Raw genomic sequence first — 20,577 nt, 5'->3', positions numbered from 1 at the left:
ACATATCCATTCTGACCTTAGCCTTGCTTTCTTTAAATCAGTACTAAATTGTACCCGAAGAACCCATAGAAATATATTGTTTCAGCACTTTAGAGAATTTTATTTAAGAATGTTTTCCAGTTTAAGCATTTGATTGTTATAATGCAAAAAAAATCAAAGACAGAATTTGAGTAATATAGTCTCTGTACTTGTGAGGAAAAGGTGCCCTTGGCTATTGAAAATGATAGTCTGCAAAGAATGCAGATGTTTTAAAAGATTCAATGAAGGGACTTTGAAGGAAACAGCAAATTTTTTGTTGTTATTGTTTACAGCTTTGAAGAATAGATGTTGTTGTTGTTGTTGTGTTTGCCATCAGTCGGATCATACTCATAGCGACTGCTCTTTGGGTTTCTGAGGTGGTATCATTACAGAAATAGATTGCCAAACCTTCTTTCCGAGGAGTTACTGGTGGGTTTGAACCACCTGCCTTCTGATTAGCAGTCAAATGCCTTAGGCACTATGCCACCAGAGCTCCTTTGAAGAATAGATGTTGTTATGAGTGAGTCGAACTCAACTCATAGCAACCCCTCCTTGGGTTTTGGATGCAGTATTACTATGGAAGTAGATTGCCCCATCTTCCTTCTGAGGAGTGGCTGGTGGGTTTGAACCACCAGGCTTCTGGTTAGCAGTCAAGTGCCTTAGGCACTATGCTAAGATGGCAAGTCTTAAAAATTTGAAAAAAATACTGGATATTGGAGGAACAATTTAATTGTGTTAAGGAACTTACTATTTTGCTTACATCTTTTGTCTCCTTTTTCTCCAAGTTCTTTTTAGATGTTCTATCTCTGATTTCTCTTTATTTGGTTTTGAAATTGCTGACATAAACTTCCTAAGGAACCATTTAGTCTTAATCCTTTAATTAGTAAGTTGGTGTTTGTGATGACTAATAAAATATACTACTGTCTGGATAAGCCCATCTCCCCTGATCTATTTGCTAAGGAATCAGAGCTCCTTGCCCAGAGTCATCCAGCCATATTGCTTTCCTGCTCACCGGCATCATCAGAGATTGAGATAAGATTGATCTGGGTATATTACTCCTCTGAGCAACTGGATCCTGAGTTGACTTAGCCTAGAGAATATGCAATGATTAGAATATGAAAAACAGAATGAGACAAGACAAAGTATTAGGACAGAATGGATTCAGTTTCATAAAGTCTAATACATTAACTTTAAACATAAATAAATTACTCCAACATTGAATATATGTCTGCCTTAGTTATTTAGTGGTGCTGTAACAGAAATACCACTAGTGGATGGCTCTAACAAAGAAAAATTCATTTTCTCACTGCTTAGAAGGCTTGAAGTCTGTCTGACTTCAGGGCACAGGCTCTTGGAGAAGGGGGTCTCTCTCTCTCTTCTGGCTCTGGAGGAAGGTCCTTGTCTCTTTTGAGCTTCTGCTCCTGGGTGATCTCCACGTGGTTTGACCTATCTACTCTCCCCTCTTCTTCTCCAACAGCACATATTTTGGGGGTACACAATTCAATCCATAACAATGTTTGATTGCATACATTCACTGCTTTTCCTTTGCAGAAAAGAAAAACAATGTACTAAAATATAATACATTCAAAATTGTTTTCTGATTTAAAATATTTATTTACTAGTCATACATTGCAAATTGCTTGCAATTTTACAATCTATAATTACACTAATTTATTCAGTAAAGTATGATCTATTCCATTAACTTCTATATACATTTTTCATTTGGATGCTTCTGCAGGCCTGATTTCATCTCCTCTATTCCTGGGTGCATGGGCATTTACTTATTTGCTTATGTGTCCTTGCTAACTTATATTTAGTGAGTTAAAATTTTACTCACTTCATCATGTTCTGCTATTCTGCCTATATTTCTGACAGGTTACAAACCCATTACTGTGACATTTTAATGGTAATAAAATATTTTCTACTTAATGACATAACTATTATGCTAAGAAAATTCTGCCAATGTGTGTATGTATGTGTATATATATCTATATTATTATGATCTTATACACTTCAATGCCATTAAATCAGCAGCCATATTTTGTGAATTAATTCATTTAGGAGCTCTGGTAGCATAGTGCCTAAGGCACTTGACTGCTAACCAAAAGGCTGGCGGTTCAAATCCACCAGCCACTTCTTGGAAGGAAGTTGGGCAACCTACTTCTGTAGTGATACTGCCTCGGAAGGCCAAAGAGGGGTCGCTATGAGTTGGGTCCAACTAGACAGCATATAACAACAACAACGACCACTGAATAAGTTGAAGGAAACAATGTAGTACATGTTAAGGTTTCCTGTGTATAATGCCTTTGTAGAAGTTCAGGTTTAATTTATATCCATGTACCTTGGAGATAGATTTTTTAAAAAGATGTCTGAAAACCCAGAAGAAGACACATTTATCAACATTATGACATGGCTTTTTGCACATCACCTTGTTGAGTTACTACGGTTCAAAGTTTAGAAATCATGATACAAGAAGTTTAGAAAATGATTAGGAAAAAAAAAATAAAACAGGCTGTTGAAGTAACGTTTGTGAGATTAAATGTAATGACTGTGAAAAAGGACAATAGGTCTTCTATGGTTTCTGCTGTTGTTCTTGTGTTCCTTTAAGTCAATTCTGATTCATAGTCTCCCCAGCAATGGCATTAAATTCCAGAAAGAGATATATTGGTTTAAAACAAACAAGCAACAAACATAAGTGTTAAATACAATTCACACTGTGGCAGCCCAGAAGATTAGCATCAATTTATCTTTCTTAGCATAGACCTAGTCAGAGATTTTAAAAAAAATTTTAGGTGGGATAAAACCGTGTACTTTAATTTCAGATTATAAGCATATATACTGTTCCTTTTCAGAGCAACTATTCTGTACAACATATGAGTTTGGGATTATATGTTTTTCCCTCTTGCTTGTTGTTCCTCAGATTCTATGTTGATGGGGAGGCATGGATTCACAAAGCACTTGGGCTAAGATTGGGAGGAAGTCTGAGGTAGGACTGGGACCAAAGAAAGGGGAAGAAAGCTTAACTTATATATCCAACCACCTATTTCACATCCATCTACCAAGTGCCTATTATAACCAGACACTATTCTAAATTTAGGGGATATTTTGGAATACAAAGGTGGTCTCAAGTTTTGAATTACTGGAAGTCATCCATCTATCAAATAATGATCATATATAAAGATAAATAAAAAGAAATCTGCACAGAGAAGGATATGCTTTGGTCCCTAATTAGATTGGGTTGTACATGACAAAGACACTTGATGTAGTTAGTAGAGGAGGAGTATACCAAATCTTAACAAGAGGGGTAGATAGTAGATTCTTATGCTAAATATTACACTGTTGTTGTTGTTAAGTGCCATTGAGTCGTTTCTGACTCATAGCGACCCCATGCACAGCAGAACGAAACGCTGCCCTATCCCGTGCCAGCCCCACAATCCCTGCTATACTTGAGCTCAAATATTACACTAAAATAAATAAATTGGTATTATGGAAATATCAATTGTTTACCTGCATCTACCTTCCTAATGTTTTTCTTTTTCATTCAATATATATCTTCAAAGCACCATTAGATCTTTTTGTTGAGGCCCTCCTGACTCTCAAAGTTCCTATGTTTTCCATATTTGAAAATTGGCTTTGTGATTTGTAGATGGAATAATGAACAATAAAGGACCAATGAATTAGAAATTGATATATAATTGTATTTATTTAAGACTATATTTCAATAACCTAAGAAATTCCCTGATTGGAAGATACATTAGAGAACACTAAAAATATGTATATATACATATCAAACCCAAACCAAACACACTGCCATCGACTCTACTCCAACTCCTAATGATTCCTTTGGGTTTCTGAAGTGGTAAATCTTCACGGAATTAGATTGTCCAGTCTTCCTTCCTTAGAGTGGCTGGTGGGTTTGAACCACCAACCTTCTGGTTGGCAGTCAGATACCATAAGCAGTATGCCACCAGAGCTTCTTATATATACATACATATATATGAGTATATGCATATATAAATATAAATGCAAGATTTACTGTGAAATGCATTCTGTTTCAGAGCTAATAAAAGGTGAAAAAATATCAACATTAGAATCTATGAAAGTAACAAAAGATTTCCAACTGAATTGTGCTTTAAAAGTGCCCTATGATGTTACACGTAGGGGTTCTATTATCTGCATTTCAGAGAGAAATATGACAGTCATTCAGCCCACAAATGTTTATCAAGCATCCAGTAGGTGTCAGGCATGATGCCAAGTCTGTGGGCTGCAAAAGAGAACAAACAGTTGTTAACTAGCTAAAACCACAGTCCTTATTAAGATCAAGCCCAGAGTTTAGAGGTCAGACATGTGCCCAAAAAACCCAGTCCAGCAATCTTCTACCAAGTCAGACAACCTCTTGAAGAGAGTAACCTAGTTTTAAAAATACTAATTTGGATGCAAAACATATTGCAGAGATCAGCATAGTAAATAATGTATCTGCTTCTCTTCTTCTTCTGAAAATCTATTCATTACAGTGTTTCAGTGTACCAGTTTCACTTTCAAATTTTTCCTCTGATCATAGGAGCTGACGCTGTGGAAGCTCAGTGTAAGAGGTTTGAAGTGAGAGGGAGTGAAGATGGCAGAGTGCTATTTTCTGCAGATGAAGATGAGATCACCATTGGGGCTGAAAAGCTGAAGGTTACAGGTACTGTAGAAAGAGGTCTCAGAGTACTGCTTCCATCTCAAAAGAATATGCAACTGTGCAAGAAACTACTTCATAACATGTATGATTCCCATGCTTAAAATTAAGTCGCACATAATATTGTGACATCATATCGTTTGATTTTCAAATTGTTGCAAACGGAAACCACTACTTGTGGTTTCGGGAGAGACTGGAAACATTAGAAGCCTCAGTGATATTAAATAAAATTTGTTTTCTTTCAAGAAGAAGTGGGTGCAGTGGAATGGGAATGGGTGATGGATGAAAGGTAAAGTGCAGATACTCAGTAAATTTGATGAAGGATTATGTACAACTGATAAAAGGTGATGGAAAAATAAGCTGCAAAGTTATTTTTTGCAATGTGAAATGTATCATTTAAACTTGAACCCCATTATTTAAAGGCAAAAGACAAGTAAACAAGGACCTAAAATGTAAATATCAACTTTAGAAAAAAAATGGGCAAGAAAGGTTATACTGCCAGTAAGCTAAATTCTCATAGTGTAGCATTAATAATTAAACTCAACCATTTATAAATCAAGAAATAATGCTATAAACATATTATTTTGATGTCATTCAAGTTATTAGTCTAATATATCAGTCATTAAAATTAACAAAAGTTTTAAAAAATAGAATAGGAAGAATGGGATGAAGATTATTTTAAGCACAATCACTTTTGAATGACTTGATTTTAGTGCAATATGCTAATTTATTCTATCTTTCTGTATCTACCTGTGCTTGTGTGTATAAATGGTTAAACACATTTCACTCACTCTTGCTCTTTTTCAATTTCATTTTCTCTGTGTCTCACACGAATACATGTTTGTTGTTAGTTGCCTTCGAGTTTTCTTTTTACTCATAGAGATCCCATTTACAACAAAACAAAATACTATGAGGTCCTATGTCATCCTCACAATCCCTACTATGCTTAAATCCATCCTTGTGTCTACTGTGTCAGTCCATCTCATTGCATATCTTTACTGACCTTCTATTTTTCCAAGCATGATATATTTTCCAGGGACTGGTCCCTCCTGATAGCATGACCAAAGTACAAGACATGAAGTCTGGCCATTTCATTCTGGCTTCACTTCTCCCAAGACAGATTTGTTCTTTCTTTTGATGATCTATGATAATTTCAGTATTCTTTGCCAGCACTACAATTGAAATGCAACAATTTTCCTGTGGTCTTCCACATTCATCGTCCAGCTTTCACATGTCTATGAGGCTACTGAAAAGACAGACACTAGGTTAGGTCAGGAACACCTTATTCTTCAATGTGACATCTTTGCTCTTTATCATTTTTAGGAAGTCTTTTGCAACAGGTCTGCCCAATTTAATACATCGTTTAATTTCTAGAATTCTCATTTTTCATAATGTTATCCGTAATTTATTATGAACTCCAAAGTTGAATGCCTTTACATAATCAATAAAACACAGGTAAGCATCTTTCTGGTAATCTCTGCTTTCAGCCATGATCCAGATGATGTCAGCAATGATATCCATTGTTCCATGCCTCTTTTGAATTCACCTTGAAATTCTGGCAGTTCCCTGTCAATATTCTGCTGCAACCATTTTGCAGTGTGTGATGTTGATGATATTGTTCAATAATTTTTGCATTCTATTGCTTTGCTTTTCTTTGGAATAGGTACAAAAGTGGATCTCTTTCAGGCAGTTGGCCAGGTAGCTGTTTTTCCAAATTTCTTGGCTTAAATGAGTCAGCACTTTCATCATCGCATCATTTGTTGAAATATCTCAGTGGGGATTCCATTAGTACGCGGAGCCTTGTTTTTCTGCAATACCTTCAGTACTGTTTGGACTTCTTTCTTCAGTATCATTCATTCTTGACTATATGCTACTTCCTTAAATGGTTGAATGTCACCTAACTCTTTTTGGTACATTAACTCTGAATTCCTTAAATCTTCTTTGATGTTTCCTGTATTATTCAATCATTTTGCCCATAAAATCCTTCAGTACTGCAAATCAAGACTTGAATGCTTTGTTCAGTTCATTCACCTTGAGAAATGCTGAGTATGTTCTTTGCTTATGATTTTACAACTATAGGTTTTTGAACATTTCCTTACAATACTTCATTTTGTTTTCTTGAGCCTCCTTTGAAATCTTCTGTTCAGCTCTTTTGCATCATCATTTCTTCTATTGCCTTTAGCTGCTGTCCATTCAAGAGCAATTTTCAGTCTCTTCTGACATCCGTTTTGGTCTTTTGTTTCTTTCCTGCCTTTAATGACCGCTTGTTTTTTCTTCATGTATGAAGTTCTTGATATAATCTGATAACTTGTCTGGTCTTTGGTTATTGGTGTTCAGTGCATCAAATCTGTTCTTCAAATGACCTATAAATTCAGGTGGGATATACTTGCGGTTGTGTTTTATCACTCATGGACTTGTTTTAATTTTCTTCAGCTTCAGCTTACACTTGCATATGAGCAATTGACCATCTGTTCCACATTTGGCCTCTGGCCTTGTTCTGATTGATGATATTGAACTTCACCATTGTCCCTTTCCATACATGTATTCAGTTTGATTACTGTGTATTCCATCTGGCGAGGTCCACATGTATATTCTCCATTTATGTTGTTGAAGAAAATATTTGCAATTAATAATTAATTGGTCTTGTAAAATTCTGTCATGTGATATCTGGCATTATTTTTATCACCAATGCTATATTTTCCATCTACTGGCACTTTGTTTCCAACTCTCACATTCCAATCACCAGTAATTATCAATATATCTTTATTATATATTTGATCAATTTCTGACTGCAGATGTTGTTAAAAATCTACAATTTTTTCATTTTTGGCTTTAGTGGTTTGGTGTGTAAATTTGAATAATAGTATTAACTGGTCTTCCTTATAAATGCATGGATATTATCTTATCACTGACAGCATTGTACTTCAGGAGAGACTTTTGAAATGTTATTTTTGATGATGAATGTGACCCCATTCCTCTTCAATTTTTCAATCATGGCATAGAAGACATACACTTCTCTGATTCAAAATGGCCAATACCAGTCCATTTCAGATCCTAATGCTTAGGATATTGATCTTTATGCATTCTTTTTCATTTTTGATGTCTTCCAATTTTCCTAGATTAATACTCTGTGCATTCCACATTGTGATTATTAACGGATGCTTGCAGTTGCTTCTTCTCATTTTGAATCGTAACACATCAGTGAAGGAAGGTCTCAAAAGCTTTATTCCATCCACATCATTAAGGTCAACTCTACTTTGAGGAGGCAACTCTTCTCCAGTCATATTTTGAGTCTCTTACAACCTGAGGGGCTTATCTTCAGGTACTTTATCAGACAAAGTTTCACTGTTATTTGTAAGGTTTTCAGTGGCTAATTTGTCCAAATATGGGCCACCTCTTCCTTTTTCCCATTCTTTCTTAGTATGGAAGCTCTGCTGAAATCTATCAACCACAGATGACCCTGCTAATATTTGAATCACTTGTTCAATCTTTTCCAGCAGCACAGCAACACTCAGTTCACCATGGTTCAACAAACTGACATGAGCTGTTGGAGATATATACATATGTGTGTGTGTGTGTGTGTGTGTGTCCTTGTGTTTGTTCTTCATAGTCCTCTTTTCCCCTTGAATGATCTATTCTACATTTTCCAATTATGTCAGATACTCACCATTCATCACTCTTACAAAGTGGGCTGAACCATATGCTTTCAGAAGATCCTAAATAATAAAGTAACATAATTTGAGGTCATAATTGTAGAATTTAAAAGGTTTTTCTAAGGAGTTTGAAGTGAAACACTTAGATTTTAAGAAACGCCCCAAAACTTTGAGCATGCTTATAGCAAATTTTATTATTGTTTTTTTTTTACTGGATGTTGATATGCAAAAGGTTCCACATTGTTAATAAAAATGTTAATTATGAAGAATTTTAGTTTGATTAGACCCTCCTTCCACATGCAGTCACATTTTATTTTGTCTCAGAAAAGTCCATATATGCACCTATGCACACCAACACAAGCACATAGATACACACACAGGGATGCAAATACTCATACAGGTACATACACACACACTCAAATTCCTGCTGAGGCCTTACTCTTTTTTTTAACCAGGATTTCACATATTAACTTTATAGTAGTTTTATTTATCACTGTCCTGGTTCTAAAATAAATAAAAATTAAGATATCAAAGGCAAATATAATTTAGAATTTCACACAGTTAAAGGGGAAAATTGCACATAACACAGCATGCAATTTAAGGCCATTGAGATTTATTAGTAACCTCACATATATTTTAAAGTAGCATTTGAATCATTTGACAAATAACACTACAAAGAGGCACTGACTCTAGGTGCTTCATACAAATTAGGTAGCTGTGGTGACAAGACTTCAAAGTTACATGTCACAAGAGGTCTGTGTGAGGTTTATTCTAGAATTCCAAGTTTACAACATTAAAATTTACTTTTAATAACTATCCATAGAAATTAAAGTGAATCCCTCTGGCTTTATACTTTATGAGCAATGACATTTGGTAAATGGACTTCTGTTCCATGACAGAGTGGATGCATTTGTTCAGACGATGAGTGTGTCTATACACTGAGGCAAAATCATTTATGGGTAAAATTGTTCATAGGTCTGGTGTATATAAGAATCTATGCACTTACTCTACTTAACAAGTAGCAAGAATTTACCTGATACATTCAAATATGAAGGAAGAAGTAAAATGGCAAATGCTTACCTGAATTTCACCATTCCTCATCACACCATTGCCAGCTTCACCACTTTCTAGACTGTGTGTCAGAAATGGCTCAATTCTGACCTTTAATAAATTCCAACAATATTGCTTTTAAATTTCTGTTTTGTATGAAACTCCCAAAGACAATAACTTTCCATTTTTTACACCCATAAAAAGAAATTAGGTTACAATATCCTTGTCTGATAAAGAAAATATAATAAAACATGTCCATCAAAGTTAAGCATTAGTAAACAAAGTTAATCAGAATGTTATCAAATGAATAGTTAAATAAGTTGGGCTGAAGTTTTAACTTTGTACTTATTAGAAGTCCTTTCCAATTTATTTAAAGATAGTGGAGACTATAATAGAAAAAGTTCTCATAATTATTGCATTTTTATTTGAAAATATTACAACCATATTTTAATAGACATACATACAGAAATAAGCATGCTGTGAATAAACCACCATGAATATTTTGAAGAAAATAAAGTCACCATTCAAATTTTTATATATACGTTGTATGCCTCTGAGTAAGCCTGAATATATACACAAGCACACATACTTAAAAACATGTGTACACAGGTGAGAGAGCTATCCATATATTAATAAGGAGCCCTGGTGGCTCAAGAGATGAAGCAATCGACTGCTAACTGAAAGGTTATTGAGTCTAGTCCATCTAGTTCCATAAGAGAAAAACCTGGCGATTTGCTTCTGTGAAGATTACAACCAAGAAAACCCTGTTCATCAGTTCTACAATATTACATGGATGAGATATCAGTCAGCAAAAAGATGTGATGGTACTCAATAACAACAACAATAAGAATATTAGTATAAATTCCAGATTCCAGGCTTATCATTCAGGCTATATTACATAATCCAACATGATAGGTCAAATGGAACTTATTAAAAATAAAAACTCTCAAAACCCATCATCAGCTGCTATTGAGTCGGTGCCAACTCCAAACAACAGACCAAAACATTACCCAGTCTTGTGCTGTCTTCATGCTCTTGTTATATTAAGCCCATTATGAAAGAGATAAAACACGTATGTCTCTAATTTCAGTTCCCATGTAACTATTCTTCTTTAGGAGAAAGCATGTCATGAATAAGGAAAGGAAACTATAAGGAACACAAAGTAACAGATAGGTTACCTTTCATCTAGCAATCTACATACAAAAATCAATTGATTTCCAAGTATCATCAAATGATTCTTATAAAATGAAGCAAAAGAAAATATTGTAGACATATTTCTACAAGGTATGTGGAAATCAAAGCAAAGTATGTGACAGTGAAAAGAATTAAAAGAATATTTGAATCAATAATTTCTAATAATTTTGGTTTATAGAATATAAGAGTTGTAGAAATAGCATGAAAAAGAAATAATCAACAAAACCATGATAAACAATTATGTGCTTAACATTTGTAATTTACTCTTCAGATTACTTGATTTGGATAGTTCCGAAATAGTTTGCTTAAATCTGAAAGGGAATATACTCTTTTTGACATTGGTATGCCCTTTCTATATTACTGAATGTATAGCAGTTTTGCACTTTGACTCACAGATGCATACCTGAAAACTTTATTTTCATTGTGCTCCCTAGTATTGGCTAATGTTACTTAATGCAATTATCTTTTAAAATCTGGTAAACAAGTAAAAGATGTAAACCTTTATACAGGGAGGACTCTTAAATTTAGTGCTTTCAAGCAGAATCAATCAACTGCAATTTGTACTTTCATTTGTATTCCAAGTAGTATATTAACTTAGAAAGCGAAGTGCATATATGAGCCATTGGACTTTTTAAAGGAAAGACTTTAGCACTATAGAATACTTTCATATTAAATGAAAGTCTATTAGCTGTATTTAGATCTTTCTATGTGGCCTATGAAAGGAAAAGAGAATACAGTTTAATGTATTGAGGAGAAAGTATATATATTTTTCTCCAGACAGGAACAACTAGAAACTGGCAATCAGAAAGAATAGGGAAACTTACTCCACATTCACCGTGTGCCCTAGTATTTGTTTGAAACCCAAGAGTAGATTTCCTTTGTCTCTGCTCTAATTGAATGACCAGAAGGATAGACAACTTCCCCTGCTTTTCTGACAGTAGAGGACAAGCATTTCTGATAAGGTGTCTTTTAAATTAAACACCATGCTTCTTGGTTAAAATCAATATAATTCTGTGTTTTTTGTTGTTGTTGTTGTTGTTTGTTTGTTTTTAATTAGTTAGCCCTCTACATCCTTGTTCTTGTCTGTTAAATTGGCATGTTGTAATGGAGTCATCTCTGGAATCAACATTTCTATTAAGTAGACCCATTGTTTCTCCAAGCTATCCACATGTCAAGAAGGCAGTAACACAGGCATCAAGATGGAGGTGCTTTGTCTGACAGTACCTGAAGAAATATGATTAGATCTGGTGCTGGAAAAAGTGATGTGCAATCACTTAATTTTCTCTGGTGTGGTATTTTCAAGTCTGTAGATTTGCATAAATCACTCAACTCAGGTTTCCAGTGGTTTTTAAAACTTACTACAGATAGATTTCAAAGAGTCACTGAAAATGAGTACCTCTCCATCTTCTACCAAAAATCTCCAGGTAAAATCGGATTTCAGGTTTCAAAGTGTGTAAATAATGATCTATGCCACTTCAAAAAGAATTCTGTTTCCTTGGAGGATCTTACTGACAGTCCACTTACTGGCTTATTTTCCAACAACTCATTTGAAGCTTTTCTATTTTTATTTTGTTAAAGCAAAACTTTTTGAAAATATAATTGTATAATAGAAATGTGAATAATGTCAAAAGAAGAGAACACCTGCATAAAAAATGACTGAATTAACTAAAATCATCTAGGTGTACTGGACTTAGAATTTCCCATTTGATGTTTAATTATTTTATAGCTATAAGCCTCAAATCCACCCAATGTCTCTATGATATAAATTATCCTGCCATTGTATAGATGAATACTCAATAGATTAGTAACATTAATCACATCTGCAAAGTCCCTTTTTCCATGTAACATATTCACAGGTTCCAGTGATGAGAGTGTGGATACCTTTGGGGATCATTATTCTGCCTATAACACTGGACAAATTATTGAACCTCTCTAAGCCTTTGTTTTTTGCTTCTATAAAATATAAAATTTTATATACCATAATGAAGTTTAAGCTTATATATATGTATATATATATATATACACATATATATATATAATTTAATAAAATTTAGTCTATTAGAATTGCTCATAGGTTCTTTGTTTCCTTCTTAGCTGTCAACCAGGGGCTGATCTTTGGCCCTAGAGGCTGCCTGGATTCCTTCTCATGCTTTTACTCTTACCCTTGCATAGCATGGGTCAAGTCCCTCTCATGTTTCAGAACTCTACAACTTTCCCTTCTGTCTCATCTCTATTACTTCCTCTTTTGCCAACAATTAGAAAAAGAAGTTATCTCCTTTTAATGACTCATGTAATTATATTAGGCCCACCATGATAATTCAGAATAATCTTATTTCAAGGGCAATTGATTAGTAACATTAATCACATCTGCAAAGTCTCTCTTTCCATGTAAGTAATATATTCACTGGTACCAGTAATTAGGGTGTGAATATCTTTGGGGGAACATTATTCTGCCTACAAACACTGGACAAATTATTGAACCTCTCTAAGCCTTTGTTTTTTCTTCTATAAAAAGAATATTATTAAAAATATCTGAAATATATGATGTGGTGAAAATAAAATGCAGAGGTATGTGCAAGTCACTTTGGTTCATTAGTTGTTAGGTACTGTAGAGTCAGTTCCGATTCATAGTGTCACCTTAAGTACAACAGAAGGAAACCCTATAGTGTCCTCCATCCTCACAGTAGTTGCCATGCTTGGGCCCATTGCTGCAGCACTTTGGTTCCCTGACAGAACTTGAAATTTAGCTAATCTATTTCTATCAAATAATAATTTTAAAACACCATTGCTGTTTTCCTTACTTATTTGACTTTTGTAAAATAAATATATGTAAAGGAAAATAGAAGCCATGGGCAATGAATGGAGGGAAGGAAAAAATAAGTTGAAAATAAGTGAAGTGGATGTTGTTTTTTCCATCTTACCTGTGGAAAATTACACATTCTACTAAATATTTAGAAATATTTTAAGACTTCTTGGAAAAATGTTAGAAGATAGTAAAAGGGGAATGAATAATACTAGTTATAAAAACAAAGACAGGACATTCAATAGGATATAGGCTTGAATTACTGATTTAATATACCCAAAAATACAGTAACTCTAAGAAGATATATTTTATTTTTCTTTCATATAATGGTGTTGACACAGATAAGTTCTGTGAGGCATCCACTGATAGGACTCATGGCTCTGCAACCCCCTAGGTCCAGGTTGTTGCCTCTTCAAAATTTTGGGGTTGTCTCATACAATCATTTCTGCATTACAACATGAAAGAAGTAGGAAAAGAGGAAGGGGAGAGAAAAATAATGTTACATATTACTAACTGTAACTAGCTTTTATTACACTACTTTTATCCTCCTGGCCAAAATTTAGTCATTTGCTTATACGTCATCACAAGAGTACCAGAGAAATGCAAGCTCTAACTGGTAGTTATGTGCTCAGTTAAAACATGAAGTAGGCACTTCTGTTAATAAAGAAAAAAAAAAGAATTAAGTGAGAAAATAAATCATTTATACTATAAGAAATTATTTTATATTATTTAAAAAACAAAGTTTATTTCTTAACTGGAGTTGCTTCTGACTTATGGTGACCCCAAGTGTTTTAGAGAACTGTACCCCACAGGATTTTCAAGGCTGTGGCCTTTGAAAGTAGATTACTCAAACTTGCTTTTGTGAAAGTACTGTCCACCTTATGGATAGTAGCCAGGTGTTTAATTGTTTGCAGCACCCAGCGATCCTAACAATATAGTAATCCTCTATGTAATTGTAGTCCCCAAATTATGCAAAAGACTAGCATGACTAGCTGCAAATCAAAATGTTGGCAGTACAAAAACACCCAGAAATACCTTGGAAGAAAGGCCTGTCAATCTATTTCCAAAATATCAGCTATTGAAAACCCTATGGGGCACTGACTACTCTGATGCATATGAGATCACTGTGGGACAGAATCAACTCAACTTCAACTGGTACTGGTTTAATATTTAGCACCTGAGGGAAAGGCAGTAAGAAAACCAAAGGTATAATTTTAATACATTACCCAGTAGGCAATGTCACCACCACTCATCTGTTGGTTTGTCATATCATGGTGGTTTATATGTTGCTGTGATGCTGGAAGCTATGCCATCAATATTTCTAATGCCAGCAGTGTCTACAAGGGTGGACAGCTTTCAGTGGCACTTCCAGACTAAAACAAACTAAGAAGAAGGAAGAAGTGGTCCACTTTTGAAAATAATTAGCCACTGAAAACTTTATGAACAGCTGTGAAACACAGACTGATAGAGTGCCGGAAGATAAGCCCCTCACATTGGAAGGCACCCAAAACATGAATGGGAAAGACCTGCCTCCTAAGAGTAGAGGTGACCTTAATGATGTAGAATGGAGTAAAGCATTTGGGACCTTCATTTGATCATGTGACAGGGCTCAAAAGGAGAAGAAACAGCTGCAAACACCCATCAATAATCAGAATGTGGAAAGTACGATGTATGAATCTAGGAAAATTGAAAGTTGTTGAAAATAAAATGTAATGAATCACAATTGATCTCCTAGGCATTAGTGACCTGAAATGAATTGGTATTGAACATTTTTAATCAAACAATCATATGGTCTACTATGCTGAGATTGACAAATTAAAGAAGAATGTCATCACATTCATTATATTAAAAAAAAATTCAAGAACTATCCTGAAGTACAATGCTGTCAGTGATATGATAATATCCATTTACCTATAAGACTGTTGTTGTTTGTGTTGTTATGTGCCATCGAGTTGCCTCTGACTCATAGTGACCCCTCCTTTGGGTTTCTGAGGCAGTATCACTATGGAAGTAAATTGCCCAACCTTCCTTGTGAGGAGTATCTGGTGGGTTTGAACTGTCAGCCTTCTGGTTAGCAGTCGAGTGCTTTAGGCACTATACTACCAGAGCTCCTACAAGACTAGTTAGTCAATTTCATGCACAACTCATTAATGCTACAAATGAAATAATTGAAGATTTTTACCAAATTCTGCAGTCTGAAACTGACCAAACATGCAATCAAGACACGTTAATAAGCATTGGTGATGAGAATGTGATGCAGGAGGTACCAAAAGAAGAGTTAATGTATTTGAAATATGGTTTTGGAGAAAAAAGAAAGAAAGAATATACCATGTACTGCAAGAAGAATAAGGAGCTCTGGTAGCATAGTGGATAAGGTATCTGGATGCTAACCAGAAGGTCAACAGTTCAAACCCATCAGCCACTCCGTGGAAGGAAGATTGGACAATATATTTCCTTAAAGATTTACAGCCTCAGAAACTCAATGGAGGTCACTATGAGTTGGAATCGACTCAATGGCAGTGAGTTTGGTTTGGTTTATGCAAAAAGAATGAATAAATTTGTGTTGGAAGAAGAATAGCTGGAATGTTCCTTAGAAGTGAGAATGGCCTGACTTTGTCTCTCATACTTTGGTCATGTTATAAGGATGAACCAGTCTCTGGGGAAGGATAAAATAAAGGCTCAACAAAAAAGGGAAAGACTTTAAAACAGATAGATTGATATAGTGGCTACAAGGATGGGCTCCAGCATAGCAGTGTTTGTGAAGATGGCACAGGACTGGGCAGAATTTTGTTTTGTTGTAAGTGGGGTGTCTATGAGTTGAAACCAACTCAATGACAAATAAGAACAAGCAATATCTGTCTTCAAAGGGCCCTTTAACTCATGCTCTTCTTCAGCCTACAGCAATCACCTTTATCCCATCATGCTTATTGCAGAAGATGCCTATGCATTTAACGTTGAAAACAGTCATTTATTTTCTAAAAATTATTGTTCTTATATCATTCAGGAAATCAAGACTATGTTCTTTTGATTATCATCCCCAACAAACTGAAACCTATATTCCAGTATCAAAGCATAAAAAAAAAAATTTGACATTTTTCTTATTTCTTTCAAACACTTACCTCTATCTAGATCAGTCAACTCACTTGATTTTCCATTCCCTTGCAACTCTGAATGATTAAAGTTAAGAACCGAGTTCCAGAGAGCTAAAATTGAAATGTGATATTTTACTGTCAGACAACTCACAAAACTGAGAGCTGGATGAAAGGGATTGAGAAGAAATATATACAGGAAACATGACATCGAAATACCCAGGGAATTTTATGTTGTTGTTAGGTGCCATTGAGTCAGCTCTGACTCATAGTGACCCTACGTACAACAGAACAAAACATTAGCCAGCTGTGCACCATCCTCACAATCCTTGCTATACCTGAACCCATTGTTGCAGCCACTGTGTCAATCCATCTTCTTGAGGGTCTTTCCTTTTTTGGCTGACCCTTAACTTTACCAAGATTGCTATCTTTCCCAAAGGAATGGTCCCTTCTGACAACATGACCAAAGTTGGTGAGACAAAGTCTGGCCATTCATGTGCCCAAAGAGTGTTCCAGCTGCACTTTTTCCAGGACACATTTATTAGTTCTTCTGGCAGTCCATGGTACTCAGAATTCTTCTTCAACACCACAACTCAAAAACATCAACTCTTCTTCAGTCTTTCTAATTCATTGTCCAGCATTCACATGCATATAAGGCTACTGAAAATACCATGGCTTGACTTAGGTGTACCTTAGTATTCGAAGAGACATCTTTGCTCTTCAGCACTTTAAAGAGGTCTTTTGCTGCAGATTTGCCCAGTGCAATACACCACTTATGTCTTGACTGCTGCTTCCATTCGTGTTTATTGTGTATGCAAGTATATGAAATCTTTGACAACGTCAATCTTTTCTCCATTTATCATGAGGCTGCTTATTGGTACAATTGTGAGTTTTTTTGTTTTCTTTATGTTGAAGTGTAATCCATACTGCAGACTGTAACCTTTAATCTTCATCAGTAAGTGTTTCAAGTCATCTTCACATTCAACAAACCAGGTTGTGTTATCTGCATATTGTAAGTTGTTAATGAGTCTTCCTCCAACCCTGATGCCACATTTTTCTTCATTTAGTCCAGTTTCTTGGATTATTTGCTTAGCATACAGATTGAATAAGTATGATGAAAGGATACAACCCTGACCCACTCTCTTCCTGGTTGTAAACCATGCACTATTCCCTTTTCTGTTTAAAGGACAGCTTCCTGGTCTATGTACAGGTTCCTCATGAACACAATTAAGTGTTCTGGATTCAGAGGGAATCACATACAACATCAAATGGAGATTAATAGCTGAGGTGAACTGTGGAGATCTAGACATCAAATGTCAGAGTTAGATGATTCAAAATCAGTGTGAAATAAATTTAGAAAAAAAAATCATTGTATTGCTCTACATTAAGGGTATAAATCAGCTTTGAGTATTTGTATCTCTATCAATGTGTGAAAGCCTATAGTTTTGATGTACAGAGACCTAAGAGACTGGTAGCAGATGGACATATCTTCCTCCCTCCCTCCCTCTGTTCTTCCATTCCTCCCTTCTTTTTTTCCTTTCTTCCTTCCTGGAAGACAGGCAAGCATCCAAGGACAGATATAGATAAGTGGAACTTGGAGTCATTGTAAGGAGGGTGGAAATACAAGCCAGTTCCTCTTGGGGCTAATGCAAATTCATGTTGTTGAAGTTTGGGAAAGGAACCTGGAAGAGGCCTGGGACCATGTGAAGTGGGCACCAGACAGTGCTATTATGGTCGTAAATTTGGCTGTATATGGATGATTGAGTAAATAAGTAAAAACATTGATCATAAAGGGGCTAAGTTTCTCATTATTGCATGTGAAAAGGAGTAGTTTGAATAAAATCTTGGTTTGGGTTTGGAAGAACTGGTGTAAACTCATTTTTAAATAAATATTAATGAAAAATAAAATAAATATAGATGACAGTGTCAGTGTCTATGTGTTTGTTACATATATGTAGATACACATTTCTTAGCAGTGTTAACAGAGTTGTGAATCAGTAACTATTACAGTACTGAGAAATCTAGTACTCAGATTTTGGTTTCTAAGTACCATTCTCTGCTAAAAGGAATTAAAGACTTCTGATAAAACTGCCTAAATCTAAAGCTGGAGCAAGAAAAGAACAAGATGAGATGAGCATAGATTAGCTTACATTAAAGAGTAAGTAAATGCCCAGTCTAGGATGGGGATATGTCTGAAAAAGACATATATAAACCAATATTAAGCAGGAATTTTGAACATCAAAACATATAATGAAAATAATGAATTTGACTTATTGAATAAAATCACATTGATACAAATATATGAATAAACAAATGAGAAGTTAAATATATCCCTTATAGGGAAATATCAGCTAATTGATGTAGAAGCAAAGTAGAATTAGAAAATCACCATTTGATAAACACCAAGTTGTTTTTATCAGGTGTCTTCTAGTCAGCTCCAACTCATGGCAACCCTACAACAGCACGAAACAATGTCCTGTCTTGTGCCAGCCTCAAAATCCTTGCTGTACCTGAGCCCATTGTTGTATCCACTATGTCAGTCAATCTCCTTGAGGGCCTTCCCCTTTATCGTTAACCCTCTACTTTACCATGTGTGATACCCTTCACCAGGGAATGGTCCTTCTGACAACATGACCAAAGTAGGTTATATGAAGTCTGACCGTTCTCACTTCCAAGGAGCATTCTGGCTGTACTTCTTTCAGAACAAATTTGTTCTTTCTTCTGGCAGTCCATGGTATACCTTGAGGAGGCAGGTCTTCCCCAGTCAAGTTTTGAGAGCCTTTAGACCTGAAGGGCTCATCTTCTGTCACTATATTGGATAATGTTTCAGGGTTATTCATAAAGTTTTCCAGTAATATATCAGGCAATGTTTCACTGCTATTAATAAGATTCTGACTGGCCAATTCTTTGAGAAGTGGATAGCCCCTTCCTTCTCCTGAGTCTGTCTTAGTCTGAAAGCTCCACTGAAGCCTGTCAACCATGAGTGACTCTGCTGGAATTTGAAATAGTGGTGGGATAGCCTCCAGCCTCACAGCCACATGCAAGCCACCACAGTACAACAAGATGAGTTGTGAGGCAAACATCATGGTAATAAGTAATTCAGACAAAACTACCAAGGGATTGTAAAACATGTAAGAGAATGTGAGATGAGGCTTAGAATTTTAGACAACTTTAAAACATAATTTTCTAAAACTTAGTAATATAAAAATGGTAAAAAGTAATGTTATAAATTGTGCATTTTTATGTGCTATAACAATATCCAGGTGTATATCAGAGCTGACAAGGGGCAAGTTTGTGGTGGCTTCTTGGTCACAGCCAGCTACCTGGAGGGAGGGAGTAGTTGGACCTGTGAGCTCAGGACCATAGTCACAGGTGACATCAAGCTCAATTGGCATACCACACAAAAGCATTGTTCTACATCCTACTTTGGTGAGTAGCAACTGGGATCTTAAAAGCTTGCAAGTGGACATCTAGATGCTCCTTATCCAGAGCAAAGAAGAATGAAGAAAACCAAAGATGCATGAAAACAATTAGTCCAGGTGACTGGTAGACTATGTGATCTTCAGCCTATATGACCATGAGACCAGAAGAACTAGATGCTGCCCAGCTATCATTGTAAACCACTGGGAGGGGGATTGGTACAGGAGATCCTGGGTAGAGCGGGAGAACAATGTGGAACAAAACTCAAAATTATAAAATTATAAAAAAAAGACAAATTCTGATAGAACCTGATGAGACCTGCTGAGACTATGGCCCTTAGCCCCTCTTCAAGTTTCAAATTGAACTCACTCCTGTGGCTTTCAGGGAACAATAGACAGGCATATAGGGTGAACATTTACATCAGGTAAATATACTCCTTGGAGTGATCAATCATGGGAGAACAAGGGCAGTATTTGTATAGGGAGACACCTGGGTGGGGGAGTGCATAGGAAGGAAAGACACAGGGAGAGGTATCTATGGGGAGGAAGTGGGAAGAGAGCTGTTACAATTTTGGGTATTGCAGTCAATATTATGAGACAAAATGTGTATGAACTGCTGTATGGAAAATGAATTTGCTCTGTAAACTTTTACATAAACCACAATAAAAAATTA

At 35.6% G+C, this 20,577-nt stretch overlaps 1 protein-coding gene across 1 annotated transcript in view; it reads left to right on the top strand.

The window, feature by feature from the left end:
- The window catches only part of SGCZ (sarcoglycan zeta), an 865,402-nt gene that overhangs the window by 758,527 nt on the left and 86,298 nt on the right, over positions 1 to 20,577 (top strand). The window contains exon 4 of the mRNA XM_007948877.1: positions 4,580 to 4,702. Within this exon, the coding sequence (XP_007947068.1) occupies positions 4,580 to 4,702 (123 nt within the window). The remainder of the gene's footprint in view (positions 1 to 4,579; positions 4,703 to 20,577) is intronic.

The sequence above is a fragment of the Orycteropus afer genome, unplaced genomic scaffold (assembly GCF_000298275.1).
Source record: "Orycteropus afer afer isolate SDZICR_OR568_19922 unplaced genomic scaffold, OryAfe1.0 scaffold00230, whole genome shotgun sequence".
NCBI classification, from domain to species: domain Eukaryota; kingdom Metazoa; phylum Chordata; class Mammalia; order Tubulidentata; family Orycteropodidae; genus Orycteropus; species Orycteropus afer.
This window is presented reverse-complemented; position numbering and strand designations above follow the sequence as displayed.